Here is a 26,703-nt window from a genome sequence, read left to right on the forward strand (position 1 = left end):
ATGTTTACCGTGATGGCCCGCCAGCCTTGTGAACAAGCAGGTAAGCGTGGCTCACTGAATGGCAGGCAGGGAGCGAGGGTGGTTTTGTCAGATCCCAGAGAACCTCAGCTTTGGTTTGCACCCATCCATCCATGCCTCCAGTGAATGGCCGTTTATCATTGCTCCTAGACGCCAGCCACCGTGGCTCACCTAGGTTTCACCCTTGGCTTTCTTCAGATAAAAGTGATGCTGTGCCCAAAGCCACACGAAACAAGGGCTAACACAAGTTTGGCTTAAATGGTTTTTCCTGTTTCTATAATCCATTATTTTGGCTCTTGTGGTTTCCTTACCTAGCTATGCGTAAGGTTTGGGCTATGTGTTGTTGACTTGGGGATGAATCCTGATAGAGTTGGCTATGTCCTGGCACAGTGCCTGCTACACCCTCCATTCTTTGGGGGTCAGTGTTATGATAGGCTGGCTACACGGGAACCTCTCTCCTTCTCCCTCTCTCCTTCTCTCCCTCCCTCCCTCTCCCTCTCTTCCCCTCCCACACATTCCCAAGCCTGCCCAGCCTGGCTCCCCAACACTTTCCCCCCAGCTATTCCTGTGGAGGTAGGAAGTGTGCACTCAGCAGGCTCTCACCTCCTCTCCAGGCTCAGGTAGGCACCTGCAATTAACAATGTTTGCACAGTCCTAACTACTGCACAGCTCTAGGCTGTATTTCTTCATGAAGGAGACCTAGCCTAGTCTGTTCGCTTTGTAATAAGCTTTTTTGCTGGGTAAGTATTTGCTGGAGGTAATCATAGCTTTTCACTTGGAAAGTGCTGAAGCCCAAAAGATTCAGGAGGCCAGCCAGCCAGTCCATGGTTGTGGTCAGGAGACTGCTTAGATTTCACACACCCCTCCCCTTGAAGAGTTTCCTTAGCTATGTCCTAAACTGCTGATTCTTGACTTCCAAAAGGGTATGGCCTGAGAACATAAAGACCAATTTATATTAAATATTTTGGAAAAAGCAGTTATACTAAAGGAGATGGTTTACATTGCATCGAACATTTCCCCCAAATACATTGGAATTTTAACACACATACTATAACATTCCACATACAAGCTGATTGGTTACATTCTTTCCTAAGGAAGATTAAATTTGGCAGATTAACTCTACTAGGTCTTGTGGGGGGAAAACATCCCTTAAACCTCTGTTACTAACACTGATGAGGTTTGAAAGTAGGAGTGAGTTCATCTCTGTGGATTCTCTGGTTCCTAGCTGGCTGGGGAGGTTTCATCTGGAGCAATGCTCTGAGAGTCAGGGCTAGGCTCTCCTCCGATCTGAGAGTAACTTGCCCATAAGTCCCCTCACATTCGTGGGTTAAATGGGGGTGAGGTGGGTTTCCAGAAGTGCAGTGAGGTCAGGGGGTGAGCATCTCTGAGCTTTGGTAAATACTGACAAATTGTCCTCCACAGAAGATGCCATACCAGTTACACTCCAGTTACAAGGGACTGGAGGGAGGTGCTAGGTGGCCCCTTTGTCTATTCTGACAGTCAGGAGCTGAGCTCCTGAGCCACACATCTCCACCCCCGCCCTCCAGGCAGCAAGCAAGGCAATGCAATTGGATATGGGGCTGCAACTAATTTGATTAAGGTGGTGCATGCAGCCTTTGTTTTCTTCCAGGAAAAAAAAAAATCTAGAAATAAAGAGGAAGTGAACCATAGTCTACAATGACCTAAGAGGGAACGTTGTGGAATAGGGTTGAATACACCCATGGCTGTTGAGGCATGGAGTGGTAGCGATGAACTGTAACACCCTCATCCTGCACAGCAACCACAGGGCCACCTGAGGGCCCAAACGCTTGAAATGTGACTGAGGAATTATTTATTTATTTATTTCAATTAGTTTGCACTTAAACAGCCAGTTTCAAGAGAAACTTTGATGTTTTCTCATCTTCTATAATTACATCATATTCAGTCAATACTATTTGTATTTATGCCTTAGTATTCTACCAAAACCTTTTTGGGGAGAATCCTGGAGCTTGCTTTGTAGACCAGGCTGACCCGGAGCTCAGAGTTTCACCTGCCTCCTGAGTGCTGGGATCAAAGGTGTACGACACCACTGCCTGGCAACCAAGACTATTATTTAGCCAAGATTTGGTTTGTTTGTTTGTTTTCCTAAAAAGCCCAGGCTAACTTTGAACTTTCTACATAGCTAATGAAGCCTTGGACTACTGGTCCTCCTGCCTCTGGGCCTTCTGCTTTTGGGGTGCCACGATTACAGGCGTGTAGTATCAAGCCCAGCCGACTTCAATGTTTTAATTAACTAGCTGTTATATTTTTTAAAAACCACAGAGAGAAATGGTTTGATCTTACATCACACTCCCTAACTGGGTAGTCTCACCTTCTGAATGCATATGTTTTAGGATTATGCCTGCAATTCTTTCATGTTTTACTGTGTAGCCCTGGCTCTTCTGGTACTCTATGTAGACCAGACTGGCCTCGAATTTACAGAGATCCTTTTACCTCCGCCTACCGAGTGCTGGCTGCCACAAGCCTGGCATGTATGCAATCACAGAGAATTATAAAATTCAAATGGCGAGTTGCACAGAAGAAGTTAGTTTGGTTGATTTCAAGTTTGCCCCCAAAGGATTTTGAGGGGCTTAGTGAGTTTTGACAAATACAGGCACCCTCATACCCCATAATCCACTACTGCAGAAAATTATCCACATTTCCTTCCCCATGAACCCAACCTTCAGGTGGTCAGTCTTTCCAGGTGTGTTCCCTGCTTGCTTTACAGCTTTACTTCATTTACAGAAATGAAATTATTTCCATTTGCTAAGATCCACAGTTCTAATTTCTTTCACTGAGATTAAGGAAAAAGTCATACATGTTTTAGTAGAAAACTCAGATTTATTCTCCTTCTTCTTCTTCTTCCTGTTTGTGTTTTGTTTTTTGTTTGTTTGTTTGTTTGTTTGTTTTTTGAGACAGGCTTTCTCTGTGTAACAGTCCTGGCTGTCCTAGAACTTGCTCTGTAGACCAGGCTGGCCTTGAACTCACAGAGATCCAACTGCCTCTGCCTCCTGAGTGCTGGGATTAAAGGCATGTGCCACCACTGCCCAACTGAAAACCCAGATTTTCAATCTGCATTTAAATTTAAATTTTTCACTTTTCATTTACATATTTTCACTTAAATTTTCATTTTGCATTTACGTATTTATTTCCTTGTGTGAGTGTGTATGTATGAGAGTTGTGTGTGTGGGTGTGAATGTGTGAGTGTGTGGTGTGTGTGTGTGTTGTGAGTGTGTGGTGTGTTGTGTGTGCACACGTGACTGTGTGTGAGTGAGTGTGAGTGTGAGTGTGTATGTGTGAGTGTATGGTGCGTGTGCGTGTGTGAATATGTGTGTGGCTGTGTGTGGGGGGGTGGGGGTGGGTGGGTGGGGGGGTATGGGTGTGTTTGTGTGGCTGTGTGTGAGTGTGTAAGTGTGTGTCCCCTGCGTGTGGAGGTCAGAGAACAGCTACTGGGTGTTGGAACTCAAGTCATTATGCTTTGCTTCCCACCATTATGCAGGCTTCAGGGCCCTCTCCCGGACTCCAGGCATCGTCACCTTGGTGGTCTTGCTTGTGAGCATCGTGGTGCTTGTGACACTCACGCTCATCCAGATCCGCCACCCTCAGGTCCTCCCTCCGGGGCTGAAGGTAAGCCAGATGGGCCACAGCATCAGCCATCCTAATACCATAGCTGTAAGGGGAAATTCTCCGTACCTCCAGCTAGAGAAAGCAGTGTGAGACCCACAGAGGCAGTGGGTGGGGTGAGGGGGGACGACTGGGCTTGTGGTGTTTGGGATGCAGAGGCGTGGACCTTTTCTAGGTACCGAGTGGCCTTGCTCTGACTTCTACTATAGGGTACAAAGATAGAATGTGTACCCAAGAATTGTAGGCGCACAGTGCTGCTCTCACCAGCCGATCAGTTCCTGGGAAGTGTGATCATGAGTGAACAGTGGGAGATACGGCCTCCTGGTGTTAAGAGTATTGAGAAATCTCTTGCCCTTCTCTTGGGTCTAAGATACGTGTATAAGCCTTCCAGTCTCATCAAGACTTTGTATGTGTGTCCAGTGACCTCTCTGAGTTCATCCCCAAACAGCCTTGTGCTTGATCGCTGGCCTTCACTCTCTTAGGAGATGGATGGTGGATAGGGGAATGAAATGAAGAGTGATGATTCAGGGAGCCCTTCAGTCATTTTGGGAATCAGTCAGCAAACATTTTATGTAATACCCCAAACAGTAATATTTTAGGCTCTGAAGGCCACTTAGAGTATCTGCTACATGCTGTTGTTAGGTTTGGGGCTCATTAAAAATGTATGGAGTCAGTCTTCTTAGCTGGAGGAGGCTCCATTAGGGAGCCCAGCCACTCTGCTATGTTATTTGACTCTCATTTAGCAGTTATACTCTACCTCATGTCTTTTCTCCCATTTTCCTGCCAGCAATAACTGCTCAAAGGTTGTATTTGGAGTAAATGGTTTCAGAAAACATGGAAGTAATATTACCTGGGGTTCCGTGAGCAGCTTTGCTCGGTAAATGGAAGGGTTGGAGTAAGAACTTTCATTGCGGTGGTTTCTTCGTTGTTTTTGTTTGTTCATCTGTTGAGTCTACAAAGCGAGTTCCAGGATAGCCAGAGCTGCTGCAAAGAAAAACCTGTCTCAAAAAAGCAAAGTAACAACAAAAATCTCCGCACTTCTCACAGTGGGCTGGACCCTCAGATATTCAAGGAAACAACCAAGAATCAAGGAAATGCTCAGCAGACATGCCCATGGACTAGTCTGATAGAGGCAGTTCCTCAGCTGAGGTTCCCTCTTCTCAGATGACTCCAGCTGGAAGTCAAGTTGACAAGATTACAACAGCGAATCCAAGCATCACAAGAACATGAGAAGCAAGGCAGGGAGGGACGGACGCAGGAAGCCTCGTGGAGCCAGGGGATGAGTGGGAAAACCAGGACCACCCTAGAATGTTGTAACTAGAGCCACACCTGGGCCCCACATTGCTAAAGGAGCAGCTCTAATTGCACTTCATGTCTGTGTCTCTCCGTAAGACATGCCTAGCCTGCGCCTGGGCTCCCTCTTCTAGAACACGCTATGGGCCTGAATCCTTAAGTCGGGGCCTCAGAGGGTGGATCTTACTGCAGGTCTGAGATGTGGCCAAAAGGTAGCTGCTTGTGGGAGTTGGAGCTAAAGCTTCCTGTCAGCTAGTGATAGGGCACTCTTGTGACATTGTGGTGGCGTGGAAGAAAATGGCTTCCAAAGGGAATGGCAATCTTAGGAGATGTGGCCTTGTTTTGTTGGAAGAAGTGTGTCGCTGTGGAGGTGGGCTTTGAGGTCTCATTTTTCTCAAATCACACCCAGTGAGACAGTCCACTTCCTGTTGCCTGCAAGCCAGAATGTAGGATCCTCCAGCACCATGTCTCACCATAATGATAATGGACTAAATTTCAGAAAATGTAAGCCACCCCAGTTAAATGGTTTTCCTCTATAAGAGTTGCTGTGGTCATGGTGTCTCTTCACAGCAATAGAAACCCTAACAAAGACAGATGTCAGGGTATAGGATCCATTACACAGGTGTTTGTTTGTGGTGATTCTGGTGCCAGCAAACCCACTGTGCTGCCAGCTGAGTAGAAAAAGGACAGTGTGATGCATGTTAGCATTAACAGATGACAGTTGCCAGCTTGTGTATTGTCACATTGCACGTCATATTATTATAGAGTGTGTCATTACTATGACTAAACAGCTGGTAAGATTGCATAGACCTATAGTCCCAGCACTCACAAGCCGAAGCCAGCCTGGGCTACATACTGAGGGAGAGGGAGAGGGAGAGACAGGGAAAATTTTCAATCCATTTGGAAATAGCTGCTGGCCTTGGCCACAGTGACAGAGCACAGGAAGCTGTCTGCTTTGGATGGTCGGTTTTCTTGAGTGGGTAGATGAAATTCGAGAAGAGACAGGTGCTCTGGGCAGTAGAAGTTGGGGCAGGTGACTGACAGCCGGCAGAGGGAGCCCCACCTGCCGCCTGGCTGAGGTTTGAGAGACCTCTGTGTTTCGGTTTTCTGTGGTGTGCCAGGGCAGGGCTGAGTGCTGCAGGAGTGTAGTTGAATGGACCGTGAGGACCCTTTAGCTGCGGCAGTGTTTGTGTGTTCATGCTGCAAGTCCTGTTTTGCCTCTGTGCAGCTGGCTGTGGGTTACGAGGCTTCCCCTGTGCCCGCAGTGTTTGTTGCCCCCGTGAAAGGTTATGACATCTGCTCTTAAATCCAGCCTTGACTTGCCTGACCTTGACTGATGAAAGTTTAAGAGCAGAACCATTAGAGAAAGACTCAATCAAGGGTCAGCAATATCCCCAGTTCCTTGCTTTACTGGTCTGACCTGCTCCACAAGCTTGAAGAGTAAATATGATGTCACTTTCATTTTTTTTCCACTCAGGTCCCCACTTGCTTGATTACCACAAATTCCAAAATCTTCCTTTTGAGGGCTCTCTTGCCCTCCCCAGCATGACATCTGCGTTTAAGGATTCTCTGTCTGTTCCCAGTATCCCGGTGCCATTCCCCCTTTTCAGCCACTGGTTGTCACCACTGAAGAGGGTCCCAAATAATGTTAAGGATGCCAGGATGGGCTCTCTCTCTGAGCTGCTCGGGCAACCTTAGTTCCTTTCGCTGGGTAGGATCACAGGCGTCTTAGTTCCCACGCTCATGCTCTGCTGGTGTTCTCTGAAGTAGTCACTGAGTCAGCCGGGGTGAGTCATTCCCCACTAGCCCTCACAGAGCCTTGTGAGGTCTCCAGGATTTCTGGTACCTTGTGGCCCATGCTATTCCAGTTTTGAGGCAGCAAGAAGTGGATAAGTGGTTCCTCCCATTGTAGAAGTCCTGGACTCATTATACAAGCTGATCTTCCTTGCCTCAAGCTAGTTTTGCTCCTGGACTGTAGTCTGAAGGATCATCTGTCCAAACAAATGCAGTCTATTGATCCCAGCACAGTAGGCCTGTCATTTCACAGTTGTCTCATCAAACTTGATTTCCTGGGACTTCATGAAAGCCTGGGGACTCTGAGAGTTAGTGTGACTTAATCCCAGGTCTGTTCTCATGTCAAATAGGATGATGGTCATTCTAGCCTTATGAAGGCAATAAAGCTTATTAAAGTACCAGGTAAAGTCAGATGCCAGGGTACAAATGCTCAGGAGTCTGTTGCTGTCCCCTCCTCTGAGAGTGCTAATAACAGATCTAAGATAGCTGATCTTATGACCCATGACCTATCTATCTCCTGTGCTTTTGCTTTCAGTACAAGATCACACAGTATTCAAGTGTCAGACCTTGGGCTTCGGTGGGAAAGACTGTTCCGGCCAGGCACTGGTGGAGCACGCCTTTAATCCTAGCACTTAGCAGACAGAGGGAGGTGGGTCTCTGAGATTGAGGCCAGCCTAGCCTGGTCTACAGAATGAGTTACAGGATGACCAGGGCTACACAGAGAAACAGTCTTGAAAAAGAAAGAGGAGGAGGAGGAGAAGACTGTTTCCTTTTTTATTTATTATTTTTTTGAGACAGGGTCTCTCTGTGTAGTCATGGTTGGAACCCACTCTGTAGACCAGGCTGCCCTCAAACACACAATGATTGGCCCGCCTCTGCCTCCCGAGTGCTGGGGTTAAGGACTTACACTGCCATGCCTTGAGGAACACACTGGATGTGCTTCTCTCTCTCTCTCTCTCTCTCTCTCTCTCTCTCTCTCTCTCTCTCTCTCTCTCTCTCTCTTTCTTTTGACACCACACTGACTGGGAATAGCCCATCACCTCCTAGCTGAGTTGAAAAAACACTTCCCTCCCATCCCCTTACCTAACCTCCACAGTGGGTCCAGTGATTTAAGCAAATCATCTCTAAATATGGGTTAAAATATTGTTTCCTCCTTTGCAAATGCTGGCCTCTGGGGGGTGGCTCACTGAATAAGGTGCTTGCTGCACAAAAGCAAAGCCGGGGTGCAGTGGCACATGCCCCAATTCTGGCACTGGCGGGCGGAGATGGCCAGCTAGCCTTGGCAGTCAGTGAGTGCCAGGTTCAATGAGAAACCTTATCCCAAAACACAAGGCGGAGCTGCTGGAGAGAGGGCTCAGCAGTTAAGAGTACTGGCTGTGCTTCCAAGGGGTTTGGTTCGATTCCCAGCACACACAAGGCAGCTCACAATCCTCTGTGACTCCAGTCATGGGGAATTTGATGACTTCCTTGTGGGCACCAGGCATGCACATATAGAGACATACAGGCAAAATACCCATACACATAAAATAAAAAAGTAAATAGGTCTTTAAAAAAAAAAAAGGTGCCAGGCAAGTGGTGGCACATGCCTTTAATCCCACCTCAAGATTCGGAGGCAGGCGGATCTCTGTGAGTTCAAGGCCAGCCTGGTCTACAGAGCTAGTTCCAGGACAGCCTCCAAAGCCACAGAGAAACCCTGTCTGGAAAAAGCAAAATAATACTAATACTAATGTGAAGACTAATAGAGTAAGATACCTCTGGCTTCCACATACGCTCAGCATGGACACATACGTGTATGCACATATGCATAGACACAACGTATGTCAATAGAGGTGGTCAGTGCTAGAAGTGGACTTGGGTCCTGTCCACCCACCAGCAGGCGCTGGAGAGCCCGGGTACTGTTACAAGCCCAATACCAGCCACAGTTACAAAGAGATCGTCCTCTGCCTTCTTTGCAATCTCATCCTTGGATTGATCCTGAGGCGTCACACTCTGGGAATGCATGCTTCCTTTGCAAAGAACGCAGACTTGGGGAAAGGCAGAGACCTCCATTCTCTCTCCACTGTGAGTGTGAGTGTGTGAGTGTCTGTGTGTCTGAGTCTGTCTGTCTCTTTCTCTCTCTCTCTCTCTCTCTCTCTCTCTCTCTCTCTCTCTCTCTGTGTGTGTGTGTGTGTGTGTGTGTGTGTGTGTGTGTGTGTGTATGCTGGCACCAGACCTGGCAGACCAGTGACAGGGTGGTGATCAGTTCCTCTGGAGCCGGGAGAGGAGGAGAAGAAAGCAGGCTGATCCTCCAGAGGCCCTGGCCTCTTCAGTGCCTGGCTTCAATTTCTACCTGCACTTTAATCTCACTTGGAGTCCCTGCCTGGGACAGATCTGAACAAAGCCAGCCTTGTTTGGGGGAGGGGGGGCGGGATGTCCTGTCAGGATCCCTATCAGATTCATCAAACTGAAGGGCTGAGATTAAGGAGCTGTCTGAGAGCCAGCACTACAGATTTTCTAGTTCAGTAGAATGGAGAAGCTGTGACCCAGGAGCGGGGACGATTGCTCAGGATTGGAGAGAACTAGAACGCACCTGCAGGTCTACACCCAGAGAGGCGCTTAAGTCAGTTAGTCCACATTTCACAAGAGACACGGTGGGGCTCTTCAGAGTGGTTTCCTGAAGAGAGAGTTCCAGCCAGGTGGCGTGGCGCACGCCTTTAATCCCAGCACTCGGGAGGCAGAGGCAGGTGGATCTCTGTGAGTTCGAGACCAGCCTGGTCTACAAGAGCTAGTTCCAGGACAGCCTCCAAAGCCACAGAGAAACCCTGGAGAGAGAGAGAGAGAGAGAGAGAGAGAGAGAGAGAGAGAGAGAGAGAGAGAGAGAATTCCATGAAGAGTTATTAAGGAAAAACCATGAAACACATGAATCCTGTGTACATATGAGCACTCTAATCCCATGTGGATTTAGAAATGTAACGGGCTCTGTGGTTAAGAGCACTGGCTGCTCTTGCAGAGGACTTGGGTTCAGGTCCCAGCACCCACATGGTGGCTCACACTATCTGTAACTCTACTTTCAGGGGACCTGACACCCTTTTCTGGCCTCCATGGGCACTAGGTGTGTGTGCATGGGGTGGACATACATACATGCAAACACATATAAGGTAAAAAAAAACAAATCTTAATAAAAATATACAACCACAGCCGGGCATAGTAGCACCCCTGGGGAATCCTAGCACACAGGAGGCTGAGGCAAGCCTGTCAAGAGTTTAGGGCCAGCTTGGGCTACATAGTAGGTTCTTGCCTCTAAACAGATCTATACATCTGCAGGCCATAGACATGATAAACGACATGAGGTTAAGACAGTGATTAAATCTGAGGAGCCCTTCCTTGGCTTACCCTTCTTTCTTCCATCACGTTTTCTTTTTCTTTTCCTTGTGACAGAATTTCTCTGTGTTAACAGCCCTGGCTGTCCTTGAACTTACTTTGTAGACCAGACGGGCCTCACTTTTTCTTTTATGACTTTATTATTTTATTGTCTGGCTTTTCTCTATGTGATTTTTTAAAAGCCCTGCATTTTAGTCTACTGTGTGTGTGTGATATAGGTAGGACCGCGTGCCCTGGTGTGCATGTAGAGGTCAGAGGACAGCTTTACGGACTGGGTTCTCTCCTTCTGATTTAGCATGCCTTCCGGGGATCAAACTCAGGTCCTTGGGTTTGTCCAGAAAGAACTTTCCCCACCAACTGTCTCACAACCTCCTTTCCTGACAAGTCTCTGTGACCAGGCTACAGGGTGCAATAATCCCACCTCAGCCTCCCAGGTGCTGAGATTACAAGTGTCAACCACCATACTTGGCTGAGGGTAATAGTTTTATTTTTTTAATGTGTTTACTCTTCAGAGACATGGTTTCGTGTAGCCCAGGCTGGCCTCATGATTGCTCTGTAGCCAAGGGTGACCTTGAACTCCTGACCCTCCTGGCTCAACTTCCCCAGTTGATGAGATTACGGACAACACTACCATACTCAGCAATCTCGGTCTTTTAAAACAGGCAGCCACTTAGCCCTGGGCATATGGTTTTCTGTTTACCTCTGCAGCAAGTCACCTAAGATGAGGGAGCCCTGAAGAGGTTAACTGTCTTCCAGCATTGTGAGACTGGGGAATCCATTGAGAAGAATATGTCTGGGCCAGGCAGTGTGGCGCACGCCTTTAATCCCAGCACTCCAGAGGCAGAGGCAGGCGGATCTCTGTGAGTTCGAGGCCAGCCTGGTCTCCAGAGCGAGTGCCAGGACAGTCTCCAAAACCACAGAGAAACCCTGCCTCAAACACACACACACCACACATATATATACACAAAGAAGAAGAAGATGATGATGATGATGATGATCTGGTCTGGGGCCTGGCTTCACCGTCTCCCACAGGGCAAGCTAAGCTGGACTAAACACAGAGGAAGTGGAGTGCTGCCCCCCCCCAAATCCTCCGGATCCCCCTAGATGCCCCCGGCTGACTCTGCCAATAATACATTGCTCTTTTGCCCTTAATCCTGAGCGTTCTCCTTGTGAGGGCTGAAGGGAATCCTAACACGGCTCTTCCTTGTGGGAAGTTCCTGTAGAGTCTTCCCACAATTTCTTTTGGTTGTGTATCCCCACAGGAAGCCTGAGCACTCGCTGAGCCCCCTCCTCCGGTGTTATCTCTGGGGTCTGGATGAAGTGGGGATCTGGGTGCTCATGTGTTGCTCACAGTTCCTTCACCTTTGGTTCTCAAAGTCATCGACATATTCGAATTACCTGGGAGGTGGTGCTGTCCTATTCTTAGAGATTGGTGGGATCCTCACACTGGGCATTTTGAGCTCTCTTCCTCCGCAGGGGAGTCTCGTGAACTAACCAAGACTGAGAGCCCACCCACCTCATCTCATCCTTCCCCAGGGTCCAGGGAGCTCCAGCTGGTTTGGGAACACGTAGTTCTGTCTTCTTGACCTGTCCCTACCTAAAGGAAACGTGTGTGGGAATATACCCGGGGTCCCCCTTCTGCTGCTTTGCTAAACGGATATAGTATGAAGCTGCTTTCTGAATACATCCATGCTCACAGGTCAGCCCAGCCTCGATCCTTACCTGGGGAGCCGCTTTTGCTCTGGATAGCTATTAATTCAGAGGTCCACAGCTGGTCAGAATGCAGAGGACGAGTACCCACGCAGTTCTCAGCCCTCAGCGAGGCTATCTATATGGAACCCCCTCCCAACATCGCATACGCATCACAGAAGAAGGGATGGGAAGACTTTAAAAGCCTGAGACTGGGGAAGGATGCTGGGAAACCGTGTCTTCTGGACACATAGGAGCCGTTGCACTCACGTGCTCATGGTGGCTTTGGCTGCCAGCACACGGCACATACAAGGGCAAGTGAGTCAAAGCTCCAGCACAGGTGAAGGAAGGTTCAAGGGGCTCTACCCCTAGCTGAGGAGCTGTGGGCAGGTGGCAGCTGCCAGGAAGAGAGGGTGGGCTTTCTTAGGGGAGTGGCCCCTGGCAGGACGGCTGGGCTGCAGTAATGGCCACTTAAGGATGACACTGGACTCGGTGGGTTACGAAAAGACAACACTGGGGTGGGAGGGGTGACGGGGAGAGTCGGAGAGGGATTGGGAGTTGATATGACTGAAATAATTTTATGCACATATGAAATTCTCCAAAAACAAGTTAAATGGCATCTGTGGTCCTCAGTGACCCAGGGTGAGATGAACACTCGAAGGGCCCAGCCTGCTTCCAACTTTCTTCCTCTTCCCTTCAGTATGGAATCGTGCTGGATGCTGGCTCTTCCAGAACCACCATCTACGTGTACCAGTGGCCAGCGGAGAAAGAGAATAACACGGGAGTAGTCAGTCAAACCTTCAAGTGCAGTGTGAAAGGTAAGGGGGGCAGGGAGGTCCGGGCTGGGGGTCAGGAGAGAGTGAAGAACTGTGTCGCTGCCCGTCTGTGGAGCCAGCTTGGTCTAGTCCCTTCCTTAATAGCCCTCTGCCTTGGGATGTCGGGGGCAGTGAATGGTTTGAGGGTGGGCAGTGTTGGAGGAGAGGGACACACCCAGCAGCACACACACAGAGACAGGCAGGCAGGCAGACAGACAGACAGACAGACAGACAGCACACACTCAAGTATTCTGGGAACCAGGCAGTGCAGAGTGGCTTTCCCATATCAGAGCTACAGATACTTAAATGGAGACCACCAACAGAGGCGGGGGTTGATCCCACCGAGGACACCCTGAGGGTCTAGACCTCTGGGATGTGCCTGGGTTCACCAACCCATGTGGCTGGCTACAGCTCTGAGGAAACAGAAACCCCATCTAGTGCCAGAGAAGCCACGTGTCCTTAAGGGTGTGACACTTGCCAAACTTCCACTATGTAATTGCAGCTGGAGTTTGTGGTCTCCGATCCCTCAGAGTATGCACACATTCCCGGGGGTGACACTATCAGAGAGATGGTGCATTTCTAGGTGTTCTGAGGGTTCACAGATGGCATCCAGGAGGCTAAGAATGCCTTCCACCAAGGAACAGCTAGCGCGAGGGTTCATAGGTGTGCGAATACACATGCCTATGGCGGCCAGGGGACTATCTCAGCTGTTGGTCCTCAGGCACCATCCACGTCAGGTTTTTCTTTTTCTTCTCCTTCTTTCCTTCCTTCCTTCCTTCCTTTCTTCCTTCCCTCCCTCCCTCCCTCCCTCCCTCCCTCCCTCCCTCCCTCCCTCCCTCCCTTCCTCCCCCTCTCTCTCTTCCTTTTTGAGATAGGATCTCTCACTGACCTGGAGCTTATAGAGTAAGCTAGGCAGCCAGCCAGGGAGCCCTAGGGACCCTCCTGTCTCTGCCACCCTCCAAAGCTGAGATTACAAGCACACACCATCATGCCCAGCTTTTTACTTGGGTTCTGGAGGTTAGAAATCTGGTGCTTGTGTTTACTTTGCAAATACTTCATCACTGAACCATCTCCCCTTCCCCTGACAAGTCTTTTTTACTGTAGCTTGTTCTAAGGAAGGCTAGTGAGTTCTGACTGCTTGCTCTTCAGGCTCTGGCATCTCCAGCTATGAGAATAATCCCCAAGATGCCCCCAAGGCCTTTGAGGACTGCATGGTAAAAGTCAAGGAACAGATCCCAGAGCCCCTCCACGGATCCACCCGAGTTTACCTGGGAGCCACAGCTGGGATGCGCTTGCTGCGGTGAGGACCAAGGGCACAAAGGAGCCCATGTGGCCAAGACAGCTAGGAATGTCACTCTGTTTCTGGGAGCAAACCCAAGAGGAAAAAAGCCCATGTTCTGTTTTAAATTTAGGCTTTGATGGCTGGGGAAGTTGTAGCCATTGTTTTCATAGCAAGAAAGAAAGACTTCTAAAACTGGGTCCCTTCCCCGTGGTGATTTTACCAAGGAGTCTAGAAAATGTCAGATTGGCATGACATCTGGTCACCGGGTAGCCTATACTTCCTTGGAGAACAGTTATTTTTGGCATGGGTAAACAGTCAGTTAAACTCTGTGGCAAGTTCAGCCCTTAGCCACGTAGGCTCTACCCTGTGCAGAATGTTCCAGAAACCTTTGTAAGATAATGCAATGTCTACCCTCACCCAGGTCAAAGCCTTTGGAAGTTTTATGGAACAAGCATCTCATTCTATCCACTCTGTTCCTGCTGAATGTGTAGAACATGAGATTGATTCCAGGGATGGATACACACACACACACACACACACACACACACACACACACACACACACACACACTCACACTCACACACACACACACATACACACGCACATACACACACACAGAGGCACACACACATACACACATACACACACACACATACACACACACACACAGCACACACACAGCACACACACACATACACACATACACACACGCGCGCGTATGTATTGTGTGTGTATATACATATTTTATGTCTTTGTTTTGTTAAGATAGGTATGGTTTTACTGTTTCCCAGGTTAGCCTGCAACTTACTATATAACCCAGGCTGTCCTTGAACTTATAGCCATCCTCCTGCTTCTGCAAATTATAGGTGTGAGCCACCATGCCAAATTTAATGGTTTTTTTTCTCTTTTTTATTTTTGTTTTGTTTTGTTTTCCTGTGCTGGGCATTGACCCCAGGGCCTTTCACACGCTAGGCAAGTGCTCTACCAGTGAGCTACATCTCACCTGTCTCCATTTCTTCATTGTATTATTTCTTAGACCTTGAAATAGAATTTTTAAAATAATCCCATATGGGGCCTGGAGAGATGGCTCAGGGGTTAAGAGCACTGGCTGCTGCTCTTCTAGAAGTCCTGAGTTCAATTTCGAGCAACCAAATGGTGGCTACAAACATCCAGAATGAGATATGGTGCCCTCTTCTGGCCAGCAGGCATGCATGCATGCATGCAGGCAGGCAGAAACACTGTTACCCATAACAAATAGTAAATCTTTTTAAAAAGAAGAAAGACAGGGGAGGGGAGGGAGAGGGAGAAGGATTGACATGTGAAGCAAGCTTGTTCCTAATTTGAACTAATAAAAACGTTACAAAAAAAGAAGAGAGAGAGAGAGAGAGAGAGAGAGGGGGAATTCCAGAAACAAATGGAGATGTCATCTGTCCAGGGTACAGGCTGCTCATGGTGTTGGAAGTAAGGTGCTCTGCTCATGATGCCAGCAGGAGAGAGGACTAGGCAGGCCCGGGAGCTTTAGCACCACCACGTAAAGAGCCCAGAGCGCCACCTGCTGGATGGGACCTTTCTGGATGTTTCTTTATCCTTACCATTGCCAGAAGCAACCCGGGCCTTTTCCTCCTCCCCACCCCAACCCCAAGCAAGCAAGTGCCCCAGCTTCCTTTCTCCACTAACAAAGGGAGAGTTGTCTCCATGTGAGCTCTCTCTAGAGCAGTGGTTCTCAACCTTCCTATTGCTGCAACCCTTTAATGCAGTTCCTTGTGTGGTGGTGACCTCCAACCGTAAAATTATTTTCGTTGCCACTTCATAACTCTAATTTTGCTACCGTTACAAATTGTAATGTAAGTATTCAATATGCAGGAGATCTGATACATGACCCACGTGACCCCCTAAAGGTTGAGAACTGCTGCTCTATAGGGTAACATGGCAGGAAGGAGCTATGAGGCCACCGTGCCTGGGGTGACCTGGTAATGCTGTGCTGTCAGGCCTCTGAGGGCTACATGCTGGTGCTTTCTGTCCCTCCTGTCCCTTCCCCTTGCATGCTAAGCTCACACGTTTTGGCCAGGTTCCTTCCTATGACGCCCCCAGGTCACTGCTGTGCCCTCTCCAGTCTTCCGTCCTCCTCCGCTGACCTGAGCTGGATGGAGCAAAACAGATCAGAAGTCTTTCTGATTACCCACCTCCTGGTGGAAGAACCAGCCAGGGGTGGGGGAGGGGCGGTGGCAAATGGGGCTATGGCAGGGAACAAAGTGCACCCTACCTTCCCAGCCACCCTGGGAGATCTACAGACCGGGCTGGGAGGAGGCAGGGAGCTGATGGGAGCCCGCCTTGCCTCAGTACTTAGTCTCTTGTGTTCTGTGCATTGCATAGGTTGCAGAACGAGACAGCAGCTCAGGAAGTCCTTGAGAGCATCCAAAGCTACTTCAAGTCCCAGCCTTTTGATTTTAGGGGTGCTCAGATCATTTCTGGGCAAGAGGAAGGGGTGTATGGATGGATTACAGCCAACTATATCATGGGAAATTTCCTGGAGGTGTGTGGACAGAAATGCATGGTTTCTAATCTCCCCATTTATCCCATCCCCTGGGTGATAGCTGAGGTGGAGGTCCTGGCTTGGGGTGGGGGGATTTCCTTCTATATGATGCACTTCTGAAGCCCTCAGGGACAACAGCTAAGGAGGGGCATTTACACCCTGGACCAAATGCATGGACCAGGGGAGAAACCGCATCACTTTGCTCATTCCTAAGAAATCTGGGAGGAATCTAAATTGGGCCTTGGGCCACAGATGTTTAGCAGGGCATCCTGAGGGTGGCCCTTCCAAGGGACTTGTAACTACCTGGAAATTACAGAGTTCTCAATCTTTGTCCAGAGTCCCCAGGGAGAAGGCGTCTTCACTTGTGTCCCTGGCCTCCTCACGGTCCCCTCCCTGCAGAGACATTCAGACCATATCCCAGACTGGACCTTTGATTCCCCCACGAGTATATTTTGAATTTTCAAGTTAATTGGCGTGATTAATATTGGGGAAATCTGCCAAGAAACTCCAGGCGTCTAGCCTCTCCTGGCTTTTGAGGCCTTAGACACGGTAACAGAGGAGCAGGGAGCTAACAGACCCTCTCCAGTTTGCTGCCTGCCTGCCTGACTACGTCACACACAGCTCGTGTGCTTCGTGCATTTGTATAGCCCTAAAATAAGAGAAGCCAGCAGCCCTGAGTGCTGTGGCCCTGCCTAGCAGTAGGCCTTGGAACTTGGGTGGAGAGCCCGGGCAAGCAGACATGGTGTCTCTGGTTTTCTTCTGACTTCCTTTTCCCACTCCGCAGAAGAACCTGTGGCACATGTGGGTTCACCCGCACGGAGTGGACACCACAGGAGCCCTGGATCTAGGCGGCGCCTCCACCCAGATATCCTTTGTGTCTGGAGAGAAGATGGAGCCCAATGCCAGCGACACGGTGCAGGTGTCCTTGTACGGCTACACGTACACACTCTACACACACAGTTTCCAGTGCTATGGCCGCAATGAGGCGGAGAAGAAGCTCCTGGCGATGCTTCTGCAGGTGCTGAGTGGGAGGGAGAGCTCTGCCTTGGCTGACATCATAGTCTCATGTAATCCCGGGTCTCTTGCTCCCTCCCTCCTGTCTCCTTTTCCTCCTCTGCTGTGTTAACCACGTCCAGCAAATGTAGGAAAAACTAGGGAGGATCAGGACTGCAGTGATAGCTCAGCTGGGAAGATTCCTGCTGGGCAAGCATAAGGACAGGCGTGGCTGGGAGTGGTGGTGCACACCTATGATCCCAGTGCTGATGCTGTAGAGGCAGGAGGATCTCTGAGTTTGAGCCGGGTCTACACAGTGAGTGCTTTCAGAAGGCAGGAGTTCAGTTCCCAGCGCCCACACGGTGGCTCACAACACCCTATGAGTCCAGTTCCAGGGATCCGACACTCTCTTCTGGCTTCTGGGAGCACATGAATACACACACATAAATACGTACAAAGGCTAAGTGGAGAGGCACATACTTTTGACCCGAGCATTCATGAGGCAGAGGCTGGTGGATCTCTATGAATTTGAGGCCAGCCTGGTCTATATAGTGATTCCAAGCCAGCCGGGGTTACACAGAGAGACCTTTGCTCAAAATCATCACCATCATCATCACCATCATCATCTTACTAAAAGAAATAAAAACCAAGTATATGGCACTGGAGGAGCAACACCTAAAATTGACCTCCGGCCTCCACAGGTGTGTGCACAAATGCACCTGTGAGAGTACACACACACACACACTCACACACACATTCTCTCTCACACACACACATATTCTCTCTCTCTCTCACATACACACACACTCTCTCTCTCTCTCACACACACTCACACACACATACTCTCTCTCACACACACACACACTCACACACACACACTGTCTCACACATTCTCTCTCTCTCTCTCACACACACATACACACACACACACACACATACACGCGCGCGCACACACACACACACACACACACACACACACACACACACACGCGCACACACACCAGGTCCTCATGGTTGAGCAGATAGCACTTTACTGTTTGAGCCATCTATCTCCCCACCCTTCCCAAATTTTTAGAATAAATTGTTATGATTTTTAATCATCAGCCAATGTTTGATTTATCTGTCTGTCTTATACATGTATGTTCCTAGTAAGCTAAAAAGGCTCTTGGGCAGGTTTCTTAGGACTCCTGCTCTCTCTGGTCGTAGAGCGCACCGTGCAGTGGTGGCTTTCAGACTCTCTTTGGGCATTGCAGGGTAGTGGCAGGGAGAATCTTCCAGAAGGAAACTGTCTGGTCTCACACCTCCCTGTCATACCTCCAGAGCTCTCCCACTGGAACCAACATCAGCAACCCCTGCTATCCTCGGGGTTACAGCTCCACCTTCAACTTGGGCCACATTTTCGGTAGCCTGTGCACAGAGAAGCACAGGCCAGACAGCTACAACCCCGATGATGTTGTCACCTTCACGGGAACTGGAGACCCATGGCTGTGCAGGGAGAAGGTGGCCTCTGTGTTTGACTTCAAAGCTTGCCAGGAGCAAGAGGCTTGTTCCTTTGATGGTGTTTACCAGCCCAAGGTTCAAGGGCCATTTGTGGTGAGACCAAAGATGGATTTGAGGGGAAGGGGGCTCCACACCTCCAGGGGAGTGTCCCCCTCCCTCCCCTTTCCTTCTTCTGCTCGTCCTGCTGTCTTTATTTCCTCCATATAGCTCCATAGCACACTCCCTTGGAGAACTCACTGCCTCTGTCTTGCTCGCAGGCGTTTGCAGGGTTCTATTACACAGCCAGTGCGCTAAACCTCTCAGGAAGCTTCTCCCTTGCCTCCTTCAACAGCAGCAGCTGGGACTTCTGCAAACACACCTGGATGGAGGTCAGTATTGGAAAGAGAGTGAGCTTCAGGGGGGACAGTGCAGCAGAATGTGTGTGTGTGTGTGTGTGTGTGTGTCGTGGGAGAGCATGGCACTTGTTTACTTGGTGTAAACAACCTCCGTGACCTTCTGGATTATGAGGCAACACTGGGTAGATATTTCAATTCTTGTACAATTGTGTTATGTCACTTTCATCTTGAAGTTCCGAGTGATGGGTTTGAAACTCTGCTGTCACCCTCAGGTGCTCCCAAGTGCAGGTCTGGGAATCACCTGCCCACTCCTGTCTCAGGTTTCTTTACCTCCCTTCCAGCTCCCGTCCCTGCTCCCCAGATTTGATGAGGTGTATGCCCGCTCCTACTGCTTCTCAGCCCACTATATCTACCACCTGCTCGTAAATGGATACAAATTCACTGAGGAGACTTGGCCTCAGATACGTTTTGAGAAAGAAGTAAGTCAGAGTACAAACCGTTTTCTCTTTTTTCTTGCCATGGAAAGGGGGATGTGCATGGATGTGGACGAGAGGTCAGAGGTTAAAGGGTGACCCCATCTCGCTGGTCACCTGTGAACACTCCAGGAAGAGAGGACAATGGATGGGTGCCCAAGAGTGGGGGCGTGTGAGCATGCCAGATGCCAGTCTTCAGCTCAGGCTGGAGCGTAGTCAGTACCAAGGAACGTTTTGGTGAGAGGCTGAGACATACAAGTGCCTGACACTTTTCATTCTGAAAAAGAACTGCAAGTTGAATTCACTTTTTTCTTTTCTCCCTCCCTTCCTTCCTTCCTTCCTTCCTTCCTTCCTTTCTTTTTTTGAAACATGGTCTCACTGTGTAGCCCAGGCTGGCCCAGAGCTCACTGTGTAGTACATGGATTAAAGATAAACACTGCCACCTCTGACATAATTTGTTTTATAACAGAATAGTTCACTGCTCTCCATATTATTCAAGAGACAATGTAAGATGCAGTGTTGAGGGCATGCAGGGTTCACATTAGCTCCTCATTAAATAAGACATTTTGTTCTTTAAAGCAACCCTAGGTGGCTGTGTTTACAGACAAGACTTAGGGAGGGGGGGGGCCTTCTTGTCTCGGTAATAGATAGGTGTTTATAGGCAGATGAAGGGTGATAGAGAGATTATATAGATGCTAGGTAGATTAGATGGATGATAGATTGAGGTATGGGATGGGTGTGGATAGAGAATAGTAAATGATAATTAGATGATGACGGACAGATGGAAGACAACTGGAAGGGGATGGGCAAATAAATTAGGCCCATGAGCAGAGAGATGATAGACAGATAGACAGCTAGATAGTTAGGCAGATATTGCCTAGTAACTAAGATGTTCAGGAAGTGGAGGGCCAGATGTTTCAGGCAGGACTTGCCTTGTGAGTCTGTCTGGCCACTACTGTATTCCCCAGTTCCCTTAGGATGTTTTCAGTTCTGGAATGGCTGGCATAAAGCCTACAGGATGTCTGGAACCATTCTGTTCTGTTCCAGCTTTGGTAAAATTGGATTAATCCAATCAATATCCCGAATTAAGCCTGGAACTGTCTATTTTCATGTAAGTAAAATTGAGTCATCTACCAAAAAAAAAAAAAAATGAGGATGTCTAGAGGTGTGGACTGTTTGCCTGTGAGCAGAGCCCTCTCCTAGCAAGTGCAGTCATCTGCCAAGGACACTATAAGAATGGAGGCTTTCTCTGCATTGAAGAGACATTCTTGGTTTAAATTTCCTTCCAGGCACTGACCAGATGGCTCATCTGGTAAAAATCACTTCCCAGTGAGACCCATGACCTGAGTCAGTCCCCAAAAACCACATTGGAGAAGAACATTGACTCCTGAAAGTTGTCCTCTGACCTCCACCCATGTGTTGCCGTGTGTGTGTGTGTGTGTGTGTGTGTGTGTGTGTGTGTGTGTGTGTGTGAGTGTGTGCATGTGTGTACATGTGAGTGTGTGTGTGTGTGTGTATGTGTGTGTGTGTGTGTGTGTGTGTGTGTGTGTGCGCGCGCGCGCGTGTGTGTGATGGGTGATAAGAATGTCACACATAAGAATATGAACAGAAGCTGGGTGGTGGTGCACTCCTTTATTCCAAGCATGTGGGAAGCAAAGGCAGGCTGACCTCTGTGAGTTCAAGGCCAGTACAGCCAGGGATGTTACACAGAGAAACTCTGTCTCCAAGAACAACAAACAAACAAAGAAGGAGCAAACAGACCATAAGATTTTCTACATAGGCACTGAATACATTTTTAAGACAGTAGTCAAAAAAAATAGACCGAGGAGTTACTACAAAAATACAGAAAGCAAGAATTAACAATTTTTTTTTTTTTAAGATCTATTTATTGGGCTGGAGAGATGGCTCAGAGGTTAAGAGCACTGGCTGCTCTTCCAGAGGACCTGAGTTCAATTCCCAGCATCCACATGGTGGCTCACAGCCATCTGTAATAAGATCTGGTGCCCTCTTCTAGCCTGCAGGCTGACATGCAGGCAGAAGACTGTATACGTAATAAATAAATCTTTTTTTAAAAAAATATTTATTATGTATACAACATAATAAATAATAATAATACCCTGCCTAGAAAAACCAAAAAAAATAAAAAATAAAAACAAAAAAGAAGAAGAAGTCCAAATCATCACTTTCATTAGTCTCAAGGTCCAGCCTGGGATGTGGCTCAGTTGATAGAATGTCTGTCTAACATGTATTGTACCTGGATAGAACCCTAGCTTCCCCAGTACCCCACAAAACCGGCTTGTACATCCCTGTAATCCCAGCACTCAAGAGTTCAAGGTCATTCCAGCTATAAAGTGTTTTTGAGGCCAGCCTGGGAAGCTAAAACTACCAGTTCAGTTATGAAGACAAGCCTGGTCAGATTAGATTTTTAAAACTCAACAAGCCAGGCTGCTTCTCTGGTTATCACTTGTGGGCATTGCAGCAAGAGCAAAACAGGTACTTGCAAAGGGGTTCTAACACGTGCTGAATGTCTGTTACACCCTGTGTTAGCCAGGCATGGGGTCAAACACCTATAATCCCAGTACTTGGGAGGTGGGAGCATGGGGATTGGGAGTTCAAGGTTATCGTCTGCTACATAGTAAATTCATGACCAGCCTGTAATGTATGAGATCCAGTCTCATACTAATATACATGTTTTAAAAATTACACAAATTGAAAGTTTAAAAATAAAGGTTTCTTTTTTAAATTTGTTTCAATAATTTATTTAACTTTTTTTTTTTTTTTTTTTTTTTTTTTTTTTTTTTTTTTGGTTTTTCGAGGCAGGGTTTCTCTGTGGCTTTGGAGGCTGTCCTGGAACTAGCTCTTGTAGACCAGGCTGTTCTTGAACTAACAGAGATCCGCCTGCCTCTGCCTCCCCAGTGCTGGGATTAAAGGTGTGGGCCACCAATGCCCGGCTTAACATTTATTTTATACACATTAGGGTGAAGGTATCAGATCCCCTGGAACTAGAGTTACAGACAGTTGTAAGCCTACCATGTGGATGCTGGGGATTGAACCCAGGTCCAGAACAGTCAGTGCTCTTAGCCACTGAACCATCTCTCCAGCCCGAAGAGGGGGAAAAAACGGTTTCTTAATATCAAGCAAAGGACCAGTGAAATGGCTCAGTGGATAGAGATGCTTGCCTCCAGGTCTGACTCTCTGAGTTCCATCCTAGGATCCACTTGGTAGGAGAGAATCTACTCCTGAAAGTTGTCTGTGTTTTCTACATGCATGCTGTGGTAAGCTTACACCCACATGAAGGTACACACACACACACACACACACACACACACACACACACACACACACACACCACTAAGCAAAAGTATAATAAATAAATAGTAACAAGCAAATACTACCCACAGAAGAAACCTGTGCTGTCATTTAATATCTGGCTAAACAGTTTTGAAGAGCATCATTTGAGGTTAAGGATACAGAGGATAAATGTGATTCACTATAAAGATTGCAAACTCAGGCTGGAGACATGACTCAGAGGTTAAGAGCACTGACTGCTCTTCCAGAGGTACTGAGTTCAATTCCCAGCAACCACATGGTGGCTCACTACCATCCGTTATGAGATCTGGTGCCCTCTTCTGGTGTGCAGATATACATGGAAGCAGAATGTTGTCTACATAATAAATAAATAAAATCTTTAAAACAAAAAAAAAAAGATTGAAAACTCAAAATATGGAGATGCCTCAAACAAACAAACGACCTAAAATACGGTAGTCAAAAAGAAGATGGAAACCCAGATGTATTGGCGCACACCTTTAATCCCAGTACTCTAGAGACAAAGACAGGTGGATCTCTGAGTTCCAGGCCAGCCTGGTCTACAGAGTGAGTTCTAGGCCAGGAGGAGTTACTTAATGAGTAACTCCTGTTTTAAAAGAGGGTCAGGGGAAGGGAAGGGCAGAGGAGAGAAGGGCAGGGCAGGGCAGGGCAGGGCAGGGCAGAGGAGGGCAGAGGAGGGCAGAGAAGGGAAGATGGACGACCAGAAGAAACGGACACTGTGGGCTTCTCATTTAGGCTGCACGCGATTCCTAGGAACCAATCTTAGGTTGGGTGAAGACCTTCTAACCCTTTCCTTAACCACAAACACTCCTGTTTCCCTTCGCAATAGGGATGTTTTCACTGCTGGGGCCATGCTTGCTCGGCTTAGATGGGGTTGTGGGGAACTCAGTTTTCTGATTGTAGTATTAAAGGGGGTCCCAAAATTCTTTGTGGCTGTGGTGTAGTATCAGAACATAGGCAAGCCCTTTGGCTTTCTTAGACATGGTTCTCTTCAGGGTGCCCTTGTGGGGCTGACAGTAGTGTGGGCTGGGAACAGCCTGCAGCTCTGCCTGAGACCTGAACCACCCATTCTCCTCCACAGGTGGGGAACAGCAGCATTGCCTGGTCCCTAGGCTACATGCTCAGCTTGACCAACCAGATCCCAGCTGGAAGTGCCCTGATCCGTCTACCCATACAGCCACCGGTTTTTATGGGAGTGCTGGCCTTCTTCACGGCCATTGCCCTGCTGTGTCTGGCATTTCTTTTGTATCTGTGTTCAGCATTCAGGACAAAGGGACGCTCCGAGAATGCCTTCGACCAAGCAGTAGACTCTGACTGAGTCTCCAAGCAGCAACCTGAGCCCAAGGCTGCCTGTAACCCGCCTTGAGTGACACCAGGCAGAGTGAGCAAAGTGGCTGCCACCGGGACCTGCTCCATGGTCACATGCCAAGGTCATGTGTCTTGCAGCTACTGGTTCCTGCCAGAGAACCTCCCCGGAGAGTCCCTTAACTACCCAGCGAGAAGAGTTGCCCCCTGTGACCCCTCCCCACCTGATCGCTGATCCACTGGGAATCAAGGAGACACAGGCAGTCACGTTCAGAGACTCCATCCACTCTGGAGGAAGTTGGGAATATAATAGTTAATGGGGAGGTACTGACCACAGGGCTCAGTTTCCATTTTCTCTCCATCACTATTCTTCCTAGCAATGCACCCATGAAGGCTCTGACTGAGACATCTCACCCATGCTCTGTCCTGGAGCGGTAAGGCTCTCCTGTCTTTTAGTTGAGTCCAGCCCTATCAAGCCACTGATACTTTCTTTTAGCAATCCCATAAGCACTGAGCTCCCTGACGTTAGTGGGAAAGGTGCTAGTGTAAAGTCTCAGGTAGCCCATGCTAGCCTCCAATTCACTGTGTGGCCGAGGGTGACCTTCGGCTTCTGATCTGCTCCCGAGTCCTGCAATTATGGCTATGAATCATGGTACCAGTTTATGAGAAGCTAGGGCTAGAACCCCAGGGATTCATGAATGCTAGGCAACTATTCTACCAACTGAACCTTATCCCCAGCTCAGAAAACTCTGTGGTCCCAAGGATTCCTGGCCTCTGTCACGTAGACAGAGCCTGAAGCACACAGATGCATAGAAGTCCCTAAAAACGGTAGCTATCCTCATTGTGGAATTCCCACTCGGGGCTCTGGTCATGAGATTAGACTCGGTGTGTGTGGTCATCCTTGTGTAATTGTCTCACTGCTGTGTCCTCCTCTAAATCACACCCAGTCGGCTGCCCCAGAGTGGATCTCATTGACCCGGCAAGCCTCTTGCTCAGGGCTGACTTTCTGCTGTCACCATGGCATGTGGCTTTCCCACAACTCTCACAGGCATACTTGACCCAGTGCTAAGACATCCCAGTCTGGAATTTCTGGTCAATTATTTCACCTGGTTACAATTCTCCCCAAGTAGCTGCTGCACGTCTAGATATTGGAAAGAAAGGGCAGCCTTGGGAATATTCACCTCCAAAGTGGGATGGGAAAGGGCTTCAGCAAGCCCAGGAGCTACAGATACAGGTCAATGCTGTTTCGCATGGCTGGTTGTCAGCACCATGTGGAATAAACTCTTATTTTTATTTTGCAACGTGTGTCTGTTAAATATGAAGAATATGAGGCCCTTTCTCCGAAGGAGATAGGGTGGTATTTTTTAAAAGAAGGGGATTCTCACTATGTAGCTCTGCCTCTGCTCCTTGGTGTTGGGATTCCGGTTTTTATTTTTTATATATAACTTGAGTTCCGGGTACTGAACACAGATCTTCAGGTTTGCGTGTCTTTTACTGACCAACTGGGCCATCTCCCCAGCCCTTGTTTTGGCTTTGAGATGGGTCTTGCACAAACTCACAAAGATGCATAAATCAGAATAAAAACAGGTGCTGGAAGATGGCTCATTGGCTGCTCTTCTAGTGGACCTGGGCTCAGTCCCCCCCCCACCACCAATATGCAGCTCACAACTGTCTGTGTCTCTAGTCCCGGGGAGCTGATTCCCTCTGCTAGCCTCCTCCAGCACTGAATGCATGTGGTTCATAGCCAAACATGCAAACAGAATGCCGCACGCATAAAAGTTAGTAAATGAAAAACGTTTTAAATAAAAATAAATTTTAGAATGTCAAACATTTTGGTTTTACTTGCCAATCTCTGACTTCTGGGAGCCTCCCAGTTTATTTATTTAAAAACAAACGCGTGTCTAATAAAGCCGGAACATTTCCATGCTTGCTTTTAGAAGTGCTGAGTGTTCAGCATCATGGCTGAATAACACATTCTTAGTTGTATAGGTCCAAAAGCCAGCTCTGGGTGTCTCTCCCCTTGCCAAAGGCATGCCTTCTTTGGTTGTCTTTGCTTCTCACACCAGTAAGTGAGCTCTCCCTGATAATCCTTACTTGGCTGTGTTCTGCACACATTATACACACCACAGATGTCTCAATCCTGCTGTGTCTATGTACTCATAAAGCCACACCTGTCCCATACCCTTACACTGTCCCAGCTATCTCAACTCTCATGGCCCTACATCTGTGCTCCTTCTACAGATACCTATACCCCTAAAATGTCTAACACACACACACACACACACACACACACACACACACACACACACACACACCACTGGCTCTCTACCACCCCTGCTGCTCA

The 26,703-nt window shown here is 48.3% G+C and overlaps 1 protein-coding gene across 1 annotated transcript; it reads left to right on the forward strand.

Moving 5' to 3' along the window:
• Entpd3 (ectonucleoside triphosphate diphosphohydrolase 3) lies at window positions 1–25,474 on the forward strand. The gene is made up of 10 exons (XM_035444646.1): window positions 1–40; window positions 3,536–3,663; window positions 12,497–12,614; window positions 13,761–13,911; window positions 16,267–16,426; window positions 17,211–17,444; window positions 18,740–19,012; window positions 19,177–19,287; window positions 19,596–19,733; window positions 24,136–25,474. The coding sequence occupies exons 1-10, from the start codon at window positions 1–3 to the stop codon at window positions 24,370–24,372; spliced, it is 1,590 nt and encodes a 529-aa protein (XP_035300537.1). The 3' UTR covers window positions 24,373–25,474.
• Window positions 25,475–26,703: the final 1,229 nt, after the last annotated feature.

The sequence above is a fragment of the Cricetulus griseus genome, chromosome 4, assembly GCF_003668045.3.
Source record: "Cricetulus griseus strain 17A/GY chromosome 4, alternate assembly CriGri-PICRH-1.0, whole genome shotgun sequence".
Lineage (NCBI taxonomy): Eukaryota > Metazoa > Chordata > Mammalia > Rodentia > Cricetidae > Cricetulus > Cricetulus griseus.

What these genes read in the sequence shown, in the direction of transcription:
- Entpd3 (XM_035444646.1), top strand. Translation starts at nt 1, where the DNA reads ATGTTTACCGTGATGGCCCGCCAGCCTTGTGAACAAGCAG. An exon ending in TCCTCCCTCCGGGGCTGAAG is followed by an intron (nt 3,664 to 12,496) that starts GTAAGCCAGATG and finishes TCTTCCCTTCAG; the next exon opens with TATGGAATCGTGCTGGATGC. An exon ending in CTTCAAGTGCAGTGTGAAAG is followed by an intron (nt 12,615 to 13,760) that starts GTAAGGGGGGCA and finishes CTTGCTCTTCAG; the next exon opens with GCTCTGGCATCTCCAGCTAT.